Source organism: Lepisma saccharinum, chromosome 6 (assembly GCF_977018435.1).
Source record: "Lepisma saccharinum chromosome 6, izLepSacc3.1, whole genome shotgun sequence".
In the NCBI taxonomy this organism is placed as follows: domain Eukaryota; kingdom Metazoa; phylum Arthropoda; class Insecta; order Zygentoma; family Lepismatidae; genus Lepisma; species Lepisma saccharinum.
Window position 1 is genome coordinate 62,414,868 of NC_139234.1, and position 12,812 is coordinate 62,427,679.

The 12,812-nt window shown below is 38.6% G+C and overlaps 1 protein-coding gene across 1 annotated transcript in view; it reads left to right on the top strand.

Moving 5' to 3' along the window:
- Positions 1–12,812, top strand: part of LOC145989090 (calcium-activated chloride channel regulator family member 3-like) — a 37,600-nt gene that overhangs the window by 3,940 nt on the left and 20,848 nt on the right. The window contains exons 2-4 of the mRNA XM_083124384.1: positions 2,101–2,365; positions 5,216–5,375; positions 8,704–8,809. Of these exons, the coding sequence (XP_082980510.1) occupies positions 2,101–2,365; positions 5,216–5,375; positions 8,704–8,809 (531 nt within the window). The remainder of the gene's footprint in view (positions 1–2,100; positions 2,366–5,215; positions 5,376–8,703; positions 8,810–12,812) is intronic.

Genomic DNA, 12,812 nt, shown 5'->3' on the forward strand with positions numbered 1-12,812 from the left:
TCTATTCCCCAGTGTTGTTATAATTAGTGATGTTATTTTTCTATTAACTATTTATTTAGTATGAATAAACCACGTTCATCCACACCGTCCTTTCTCCCTTTTCTTGTCATTTTCTTACTTGAAGTCATGCATATTCTGAAACACCGTTTGAAACAAGTGTGAACAATGAAGGCGAACATATGAAACACTAGAAACTGTTTAACGTTTGCTCACAAACATAAGCTCGCCTTGAAAACAAGGGTTCGAGGTTCGTTAGCAGGTGGAGGCACATAGTGGTTCAGATCCAAACTTAAACTGTAGATCCAGTCCCGATTATCCAATTTGTGATTATTTTTGATTTGATTTTGTGTTTTAAGTCCAATTTGTGCACAATAAGGCTAATCGGGACTGGGCCTACAGTTTAAAGTGGGATCCGATTCCACCGGGTATCGAACCCGGGACCCCTTCATTACAAGGCGACGACGATGCCACTGCGCCATCGGGGAGGCCTATCTGTGATTAAAATGAACTGAAAACAAGAACTCAAAGATAAACATTTTTTGTAATCAAATTTAACACCCAAGGAAAGTGAACAAAAGATGTTGGTTGCTATTTGCTAGAAAAGAGATAAGCGATTTTGAGGGTTACACCATAATGTAATTGGCATGCGTCATACCTACACGAGGTTTTTATTTTTTGTTTTGTTTTGTTTAAGTCCACTTTATGCACAGATAGGCTAATCGGGACTGGATCTACAGTTCAAAGTAGGATCCGAAACACTATGTACATCCACAGAGTATCGAACCCAGGATACAAGGCGACGACGTTACTACTACACCATCGACGAAGCACCCATACCTACATGATTGCGAAGAACATTAAATACTAACAATTATTTATAGTAGTGTTGTTAAACTGGTTGTCTCGTTAACAGCAATAAATCTTAATCTTGGATTGTACTTTCTCGATACGACAGTGCGTACAGAACACTGAACAATAGGATTGTTTTGGTACAGCACATAATGAAGATCGTAGATCGCTGAATGACATAACCTTGTTTTGAAAGCAGACAGACATATGTGCGTGTCATCATGGAGAGGTAGTCGAGCAAAATTTGCATGACTTGGGGCGAGGCGCGCCAGAATAATCGTCGTGCGAATATGCGAAATCGTTCATCTCACGAAGGGCGTAATGAATAAAACATCTTCGCCGCCGAGTGCGAAAACGCGGCGTTATTTATGGCGACAGTAATCCCAGGCACAAGGAGAAATTAAACGTAATTGGCTAGGGAGAACGAGGCCGGTTACTCACTGGATGCCAGATGATGCAATGGACGCCGGGAAGGGATTGAGATGCTCTGGTTGGTTCACTCGTCTTGCGAGGCATAATTAGTAACTTCCTCGCATTGAGGGCCCACGTCCTAGTGCTTCCCTGGTTCGATACCCCGTATATTTCTTACAGAGAATTGTTTTGGAATTTTAGTCCGATACAATATATACAAAATAATAATGGTGATATTATATTTGTAGTGGGGTCTCACCGACGGTGTACTGGCAATCAAGTGGTCACGGGTTCATTCCCGGTGAGGCACATTCCAGGGGTTCGGATCCAACTTGAAACTACATGTTACATCGTAATAACCTATAAAATCATGTAACATGTCGACATGAGCGGATCGAGAGTAAAACTTGATAACTCACAAAGTATGAAACCGAGAAAAACGCAGGTGGAAGTTAGTCCATTGCATTGCTTATGGGTAACCAGATGTTCCCGTGTTTTTCTGGCTATCTAAAGGAACTTCATTCACTATTGTACAGTAACTTTAGACTGTGCAGCAACTGAATCCAGAGTTTACTCAATTTTGAACGGAGTGCGGGTTATCACGTTTTACTCCCGAGCCGATAATATGATATTTGCAAAGGAATGAGAGATTATCGTCTTCCGGTTGCAATCATATTAACCCCTGGGGCATTACTTCTTCGTGTAAGTTACTGGAATTGGAATTTATTATAATTTCCAATGACGATTATACTTTTTTAACATCCTTTAGTGATGTGAAAATAACTACATGTAAGTATACAAATGCATGAATGTAAAAGGAGCTGTTGTTTTTCATTGCAGGATTTATTCAACCTAGGATCGGTTGCCCTGACCACCGCAACGGACGACCTCCTGTTCTTCAGGGAGGTGGCCATCCTGCTGCCAGAAGCATGCTCCGGTTACGAACCGAAAGCCACTCTCTACGTGACACCTGCCGACGCCGACATACGGGTGGAGAGGTCCACTAGCCTCCATCCATACACCGTGCAGCCTGGTCAGTGCGCTACACCTGGCCGCTACATTGTCTTGCCCGAAGACTTTGTACTCAAGGACAACGACAAGAAAGGTGAGACCACACAGGCATCCCTGATAAAGAATAGTCATCTTGTTGCAGGCCGAGCCCTTATACGTACGATTACCCTTCTTTTTTATTGATGTTAAGGTAAGGGTGAAGAATCATGTACAGTTTGCACCATGTCATGATGGCACATATAGGCAGTGCTTAAATTGATTTCAGTCAGTAGCCGGAACGCCAACCACAAATGAATAGACATGAGTACTATTGCTATTCTACTACTACTAACAATAATGATAAATGTAGCCTATATTAAAATTACAATTGTATTTAATATTATTATTGCATCCAAAGTAAATATATAAACACAAATTCTAGCGCGTCTATTTCAGGAAATTAGGTTCTCATTTACATCTTAAACGAATAGCATTGACCAAAATATATTATTTTTCTAAATTTCCGAACCGCCCACCGACAGGAGACAAAGTTAGTATAACAACTTGTTATTTTCCTCTTCATCTCATTACAAGAATTAATGTAACAAGGGACCGACTTTTGAATAGTGCATATAAAAAAGGGGGGAGATGTTAAATATCGCAGCAGGAACGGAATTCCTGCACCAAACTGATTTGCCGGAACGGAGTTTCGGTACGTTCCGACCCTGTGTGGAGACAGAACCCCACACAATCTCGACGACAATTTTTGGAGGTGATGTGATCAGCACTACGGTCCGGTCGCTTTTACCGCCAGGGTTGCTCCAGGTACCCATTTATTTGAAGCCGTGTGACCCCACAGCCACTTCATGCAAGGACAACAGCAGATCTTTGATCACTCACCCCGAAAGTCAAACCCAGGTCAACGGTGTAACAGTCAGACGCCCTACCGACCAGATCACAGTGGTTCAATTTTATTGATGAGCTTTCACTAATTCGACATTTCTGGAGAGTACTTTGCCCTAAATTTTCGAACTTCGGGCTTGTGAAAATTGGGATTTCTAAGGTGTAGCACTTTCTTGGATCACGAGTTTTGGTGTTATTTTCTCTAATATTCATATTTTCATGAAACAAGCATTACTAAGCATTACAAGTATAAAATTTCTATTGATATTTACTCAATTTTTTGGTACCCACTACAGAACTTCAATGATAGAATTTTCAAGTCACTCAACATGTAACTGCGTGAAATTTCATACACCAACACAAGGCTTGCAATTAAAAATAAGTCAAACGAAGTTTTGTTCGTTATGCTATGAAATAATTTTTCGTACTTGCATACGAGAAATGCATTTACTCAAACATTTTCAACAACTGTGGGGCAGAGTGGGATATGTCCAAATGTAATAGGCAAATTTTGTGATAGAAACAAAACAATGGGTAACCTTTGAATATTCGATACCGTTAGCGCGAGTTTCGAAGCACTTTTTATCCCTTCGATTACATGGAGGTCTTATAATAGTATTTTCCATATTTCTCGTTAGCACATTATACTGTTAATTAGGTTATACTTTTTAATTATTACTGTATCATGTTGTGAAACGTAATCGAACCCAAAATTTAACACATTTAATGCAACACTTATATTTGTATAATGTATCTATACTCCAAAATTTAAGCTTTCTATTTTATTGGTTAATAGGATAAATAAATCCTTGTATGAATCACGTAATAACAATGAAAATCAGACCTCTATCCAAGGGGGGGGGGGGGGCAAGAGGGGCATGCCCAGTCAAGATTAACTTAGGGATGAATTTTTCGGTTAGTGACCACCCAGAGATCAGAACATAGCGGGAAAATCTAAGCGAGTCGACGCCTAATTTGCGGTCTAACATTCTTGTCCAGGTAAAGATGATTAAAAGATCTGTCCGCCTTCAGTGCAGGTAAATCCCCCCGTAGAGTTCAATTAATAAACACCCTGTTGACCCTAACGTGAGAAGATCCAGTTAATCACGAAAGGAAGAGGAGATTAGCAAGAGGCAATATGAGCTGGATGAGATCCGTTTTCCACGCGGTCGCCTGCCCACCACGTGCTGGTCTATGCGATATGGTAGGGCGACTGGATATGGTAATGTCTCCACTCTCCAGTATGCGATGCTGAGGGCCACATTCATAATTCATCCGGGCGGGTGGAAGGCATGCCAGAGAACGGGGGATGAACGGGTATTAACATTCCACACGTTGCGTACAAGGGAGTCTGTTGGCTTTCCCAGTGACCACACAACCGTCAAAATTCATATCGTAAAGCAACTGCTAAATTTACTATGTTTTGAAATATATATAGCCGCCGTTGCCAGTGATTTATTCTCACATCCGTCAAACACTCCCTAAAATATTTCACAAAGGCCCAATTTATGCACAGTTTCGTTCTAAATTTACCCTTACAGCCCCTAAATACAAACTCATATGGAAAATTCAGGATAAACTCTCGTCCCAGGTGGTAAGACGTCTCGTTTCCAATCTATCAGCCCGGGTTTGGTTTTGACTATATTACCTAGGTAGATCTAGATGTCTTATTTACCAACAATATAAAATTAAACCACAATCTCAGGGTTTCCACTGGGAAATATTCAAATTATGTAGCCACAAATCGTTTTATTATTGTTTTCTTCTTAACATCTTATAAAGTATCATTATGAGTTCTGGAAATGATAACAGCGCATTACGACACCAGGATTCTGGGGTTCGAATCCCGTCCTTGGGCATGGGTGAGTATCCCTTCATCAATTTAATAAAATCCCCATCATTAGTCAAAAGAGGCAGAAAAGCGAAGTAAAATAAATCAGTCTGGAGTTGATACAATTGTTAATAGTCAAATTATAATTACACTATAATTAAGGTTAACAAAATAATAGGATTGACCAGTAGGCTGTATTGTTTCACCTTTTTCTTTCTTTCATTCTAACAGGAAAAATATTTCTACGAGAGTGGAGCCGTCTACGTTATGGAGTTTACAACGAGAGCTGGACACCCGATAACCCCCAGTTTCCCCCTGCTTACGTCGATGAGAATGCGAATATTCTGCCTACATCGTGCACAGATTTACCTCTTCAAGTGACATTCGACAGGTGAGTCTAACGAGCAAAGTTTTTCTTGGCCTTTTCTCATCATTGTTAGCAACGCATATTACGAAAATGATTTTTTTTTGTTTCCAAGAATTACGCTGCTATTCCAAATACGAAAACATATCTACTTAGTGTCTAAATGATGTTTCTAATGAGGCAGTCTCGAACTTAGGAAGTTTCCAACATATCAAAATGAATTCTGTAACAAAATTGCTTTGCTGACTTATCGATGGATATTCGGAATGCACTACGGTTATAAGCTGGGTACGGATTTATATGTAGTAAAAATGTGCTAAATATTTAAATCAATATTTAGTTATTTTCACCAAAATATGGAGTTAAATATGGACTTAAAATTTTAAAAATTTACCTTTTCTTCTAATAATATAGCTACATAAAACACAGTACGCTTACATTGACATTAATTTTAAAACAACACAGAATGTGCTTTCATTTTCTGTTTCGAAAACAATGAATGACAAAATTTTGTTTAAGTGTTCGAACGTGCATTCCCTTCCGTTGTTCCTTAGGATGGATTTATACTGACTAAAACTGCGTTCAAAATCGCAAGAAGTAATGGGAATATATTTCAAATTTGTCAGTTATTCGCAACGTATTCACTCAACTCTTTCGGTCACAACGGAGACATGTAGTTATTGCATGAATATGGAGTATATGTTGAGAAATATTCTGAAATATGGAAACATATGTAAAAATAACAAATATGTAAAATATGAATCAATTTGTATGTAAAAATATGGAAAATTAAAAATGAATTTTTCGAGTCTACATGCCATGATGCGCAAAGATAATACAAAATATAACTGATTTCAGCTTCATACATAAATATGTATTTAGCTACATATAAATCCGTTCTCTGGTTATAAGTAATATAAGACATCTACATAGTATTTTCAAGTTATATTAGTCATAGTGCAAACTTATATAAACTACGACGAGATGAAACAAAGTAATGTCTGTTAATAGTATTTTAGATAGTGAAAACAATATACAATATAGCCTCCTGTTCTACTAAGCTAATTGAACAAATTAATGTATGGTAATATTCTCCTTATTAATAGTTTCCTAATTTCAATATATTCATGACATAATAATGGCATACTTATTCGTAGTACATTCAGTTTGGGTCATTTTAAAAATAACCTAATTTAATAAATTATTATGCTGTCTGTAAAATTGTACGTGAAATGGTTTTGGCTGACATACAAATTATTAATAAATACAATTTTGTCTTGAAACAAGATATATTTCCAAATAAGCATTAGACACACCTGTAAGACCATTTTATGACCGACTTCAGCAGAAATACATAAATAAAATGAGAAGTTAGAACAAACGTAAGGTAGGCTAAATCTCATTCATTTGAATAAGGTAAAGTGAAATACACAAAGAAAATCCTATCCTATATTAGAATCGAACTTAGGCACCAAAGTGTAGAAAATGTACTTTTTATCCCCTCAAACCTTCAAACTTCCAAGTAAGTAAACGCATCACCTCGATATCGTAATGGTCGAAATACATTTATTGCAGGCGGTAGCCGGTTTGGCAAAGGGGGAGCAGAAAGTGGGGAAGTACGCTAATGTGTGCATTGAGTTATTATTAATGAACGAGAATTTTCTTTGGTGTTGTTAATAACACATTGCTTTACACCTTTGTACCGAATGGAGCCTGTTGAGACAAGCAGAGGGCTCTTGTCCGAACAAAGACGAAAAGGACACTTGAGAAATTTGAGTTGCATTCCTCTTTCGCGGCCGGTCCTTCAATTTCCATCAAATGGAAGAGGATAATCGTGTTCGTAATGCATTAGAAGAGGAGGAAAAGTGACCATGCTTGGATTTCTTCCAGCGCCGTTCTCACATTGCTGATGGCTCCGTCGGGAGGAGAAAAACTGGTCCCTCCGCCATCTGGCCGGATTCCTGTATTATCTCCTGTGAGTTACTTAACACTTTCGATCCATTTTCTTCTTGGTCAGGACGGGATGGATTCCCACGCAATGGCCTTGACCGCCTTGCAATCCTCTGGCTTCGAGATTTTTGCGAGTGGAATCCTGCCGAAGCCAGATTAATGGAGGAAGATATTTTTATTTACTAATGCAAGTTCATTATGCACGATATCAGCGGCCACGACATTGGATGGTTGAGCATAAATGCGCTGATGCCATGAGGCAAATCGAGTGAGGGTCAAGAACCACTGCTTCTCTCGCAAGATATGACAACGTTCATCGTTTGATTTGATTTTTGCTATTTAACGTCGCTTTTCTGCCACTTTTGTCTAATCGCGATGATGAGGATGAGTGATGAAATTGAACACTCACAAAGAACACTCTAGCGTCGTAGTGCACTGTGCTAACCACTCCGCCACGGAGGTCAGCAACGTTCGTCATGTACAGTTTCCTAGGCGGATAATCTTTTGAAGATCCGGATATCAGATTCTTGGATAATAAAGTAATCCAGGATTCGATTTCGGATAATTCTGAATTAGGACAATTCGGATTCGAATATCCATACTTAACGCATGGCCATGAAAATAGGTAGCTGGGCAGAATTGCGCTGGTGCCACATGGGAAAAGCAAGGCATGAGCGGGACAAAAGTCGCTGGTTCCCGCGCACTTTGAGGAAACATCAACCGGGTTGCGTTGCCTAGTTCGAGCTTCAAACCGACCTCTCTCCTGGGCACATTTGTGCCATCCCTGACCTTTGGAGCAGATACTGTCAGTTTGTATCACGTGGATTACAAAGACCAACTCTACAACGAAATCTTTCATTCTCTTAAACCTCCGAACATACTGGGTTGTGCTCCGACGTGGCAACAGCGCAAACTTCTGCCACCCGTCTAATTTCATGGCCGTGCCTTTAGTCCAAGAGCAAAACTTTCCACCAAAGGGTGTAACGTTCCCTGTTACAACAGATATTCGTTCACAATCCTTTCCACTAAATATTGCACAAGAAGCTTACTGTATAAGGAAAATAATAAAGTTCTGCCCCCGTCACCAAATATCGTGGGTGAGCAAATCATCTCGGTTGAGCAAATTCAATTTTACAACATACAGAAGTTGGAAATGCAGGAAACACGCTGTAATTTAATAAGATATACAGTATCAATACGAATACAACAAACAGGAAGTATTACATTACTTGGATCATCTACGAAAATCGGTTTACATCATATTATCTCATTTTCTTGAAAAGTTCATCCCTCAACGTTAAGTGAAAAATACAACAACATAGTATTATAAGAAGCGACTAAGTGAGATTTTCACACTTTGCTTTAACTACAACTTCTGATGCAAAGCCTATTTGTTTCTTTGCAGTTCCCAGTGCAATGTTACCAATATCGACAAGTGCACATGGTCAGTAAGAGATGAAGACAATGCGGGCATCACTTCTTCACTTATGTACACTGCAGACTTGCAAGGCGTGAGTATATGATCAGTATACTGGAAAAAAAAATCACCAAAAGCTTGAGTGCAAATGGAAAATAATGGAATCACACTATGTTATTTTACATTATATTAACGATCTTTTAAAAGAGTGCTCTTTTTCAAGAATACTGAAATGTCAACCTTGCAATTTTTGGAATTTGCAAGTGGGTTTAGTGTTGGTGAGGAGTTTCAAATTAATATTGAATACCCGGACTCTTGGTCTAAGAACGTCCTTTTATCGCGAAGGGACGAAAGTGAAATTAAGTCAATGGAAATTTCATCAATTTTTAACAACTTTTAACACCGCCTGAAGGTGCTGTTGACCTTTGGCCTGTTCTAGTAGGTAAATAAAAAAAAATCACATTTCGAAAAACCACCATGACGTTCCAAATTATGAAAATTACATCTACATTCTAGAACATTCATGACTGAGTCTTCGTGTAGTTTGGTTTCCTTGCTGTCCAGATATCTATGATAGTAAATAGGTTCCCGGTGTCCCAAAACTATGGTGATTGGCCCATATGAGTGGTGTGTGTCTTACACGTCACATCAGGTGGATGGATCAGCCAGTCAGACGAGCATATTTTGAAATGCCATCCTCTTGGGCTATTGGAGCCGCTAGTAACGATGACTTTATTCATACAACACAAGGTATTCGACAAGATGTTCTGAAAACTCTAGGGCAGCAGTCTTTAACATTTAATTTCAGTTTTGTTGTTACGGACCCCCCCAGGACCTAGTGCATCAAATATGTATTTAAATTTGCACGTCAAGGATCTTCTATTACAATGCTGCGATGCAATTTATTATAATTCTTATTGGTTGATTTATTGATTTTACTTTCCTTTTCTGCAACTTTTGGCTAATCGTGAAAATTAATATGGATGGTGATAGGATGAAATTCATGAAAGAACAATCACCAATAAACAGGAACAGCACACAACACAAGTCCGGTCCAAGCGCTCTCGTAGAACCTCCTTAGTCTGCAGCAATGCAGTCAATGGTGTGCTGTGAGGTTAACACTTGACTGTATTTTGAAAAGGCCACTACTTACACACCTATTACAAAACTTATATTTTATTAATAATAATGCAAATTACATTAGGGTAACAAATATCATCAGAAAACTATTTTACAAACAAGAACCTACAGAGCCATCTTTGATAGTTTTGGAAAGAAAGTCTCTTTTCAAGTGAGCCTAGAGGTTCAGCAGAGACTTTTCTTGAACTACAATATGAGATCGCTAAGAAATATAATAGGTTTATTGATGATCTTGAAGTTTGAATTTTATATTAAGAAGTTTCGCAATATAAAGGATCCATAACATTAATAAAATGGTAAAATAAATAATGTGTCATTTTACCACTAGAAAGCTGTGGAATATGCATAACTTTTAAATAGGTCCTTCGCGTAAAAGTTTCTATAATTTCTTCAAGCATTCGCGAACCCCCCTGAGAGGGCATGGAGACCCCTAGGGTCCGCGGGCCACAGATTAAGAACTGTTGCTTTGGGATAAATTCTGAAGTGATAACATTTTCAGAATTCTGAATATCAGCCTGAATTTTGAAAATCAAGATTTTTTTGAACAAAAAAGAAGTAGCTGAGACTGGTCCGAATGTCCACCGAAGATCCACTTTCCGCAATGTACTGCTGCGTCTTCATTTTCCCGTGATGAAACCACTAATCACTCGGATGACTGAGTGGAGATTCTGAACGCGCTGCATCACAATTTGGCGAGAGGGTCATCGCACCTGTTGAAAATGCAGGCGAACGCTAATTGCAGGGCCGCGTCCCTTCCGGATAGAAGCTGCCACGGAGAATCAGTCATCATCCTCCGTACGAGCGACCGGTGAAAGGCTGTGGTTACGTTAGAAACACGTGTGCCATTCATTGATCAGTCGGCGCCGCTGGAACCGAGAATATTACGAGGTGACAGCCCAAAACCAACAAGGAACAAGTTTTATATAAACCCCCAACCCTGCTCAACGTTTTGTACTTGCCATCAGGTTCCAAAAGCAAGAGAGGAACAGGTAAATCAACATTCCCTTAATGTGCTTCAAATGACTTTCTTGGATCTAAGTAAACATTTGAATCATTGCCACCAATCGCTTGAAATATTCATTCGATTTCATTTTGACTTGACTTGAGTGGAAAATAACCAAATGTCTAGTAGCATTTCTGTATAGAACGACAATTCGTCATGAGAGCGAGACATCGAAGGAGATAATGTCAAAACTGAGGCAGAATCTGCACAGTCGGGATTGACCGAAAGCCAGTCATTACTCTGTTTCTTCTGCCACCTTCAACATTTCTAATCCAGACCAGTAAAGAAAAAAAAATTAATGCACCTGATATTTATTTATAGCTACGGAGCTATAAATCTTGTGAGATTCCATTATGTAACAATGAACAATAGTGGAAAAATCCAGGATCAAATTAAACTTAACGTTTCATAGGCTTAAATAGTACACAACAAATGAAACCACAGCGAAAGAAGTAGTGGGGGTTTGTACTACAACCAGGACCACTTATAAGTGTAGAAAAGGCGAGGCTATTTGATTGAACAATCTGATTTGCTTACACTTAAAACAAAGCCAAAAGGGGCCTATACCCCAATTTTTCAGGTGTGATATGCTCTGATTTTTAAGAAATTCTGAATTTCTAGTGTAGAAAAGGCGAGGGCTCAACAGATAGATTTACCTATACTTAAAACAATGGCAAGAGGGGCTTATACCCCAATTCTTCAGGTGTGGAGGTTCGGGTTTAAGTCCTCATAAAATGTGAAGCCTCCCCTGATGGCAAAATGTTAATATTGTTGTCTTGTAAACAAGGGGTTCTGGGTTCGAGTCCTGATAAAATATTTAAGATTGAAAACATGTGGCAAAATAATATCTCTACAAGTGAGATTTTGAGAATAATTACTGTTAGTTGATATACAACTCCCAGATCTGAAAACCTTCTTTCTCCTCTGCTCAGACAGATTCGGCCATGTGTGTAAAAGTTATATCTGTATGATTGTTGTTTATAAACTTGTCAAAAATATGGCTTTTTTGTATGAAAACATGCAATCCTGAATATAATTCCGGTTTTGTCTTGTTCTGTTAATATAAACACAAGTGAGACTTACAGAATATTTATTGCACAGTTCAAAATCCAATTTTGAATTGTATTTAGTTGATATAGAGATGAGGTTTTAAACCTGGTGAAGTGTGTTGTACATCAGCAAAACTATCACCAAAACCTAGTTACTGCTGTTGTTTTGGGTATAAAAGCACCAGCTCAGCCATTAACTGCTGAACCCAACTGATATTTTTATTAAGTATAAAGTTTTGAATTGAAGCCCAGAAAATCTTATATAATAAACAACAAGAAAAAATGCCAAAACAAAAATATTGCAATCAGTGTAATAAAAATATATCTAGTTCTCATTGGGCTAGGCACCGGCATATTTGTAAGCCTAGGAAATGCAGAAAGGCCATGAAAATATGTCCAAGATGCCATAAAATATTAAGCAAGGCATATTACAAATGGCATAAGTGTAATTCTTATGTACAGTCATCAACATTGCCCTCACAACCATCTACATCTGGTCTGAAAAGAAAGCACGAAGCACCTGTTAATGCTGGACCTGCAAAGCAGCCACGCTATGCACTACCTATCCGTAGCAGTTTTGCTGGCCAACTTAGGGATTATCCGTTTGTATCAGAGCCAAGATGTGGCATTGAGAATTTTTTGAACAGTATAAATCCTGATCTGCAGGCAATTCTTAATGCACAAAATGGCTCTTATAAGCTGTCCCTCAAATTGTTTGTACAATATAAGAAACCAAATGGCACAAAATTTACACAGCCCCACATAACAGAAACTCTACCTGTATATTCAAATGCAAATTCGGACAGAATAATAAGCAGCTTGATAAATCAATTGAATATTAAACACTCCGAATTTGCAGCAAAAGAGTCTGGATGGAGCCTATGCGGTTCTCCACACAAGTTATA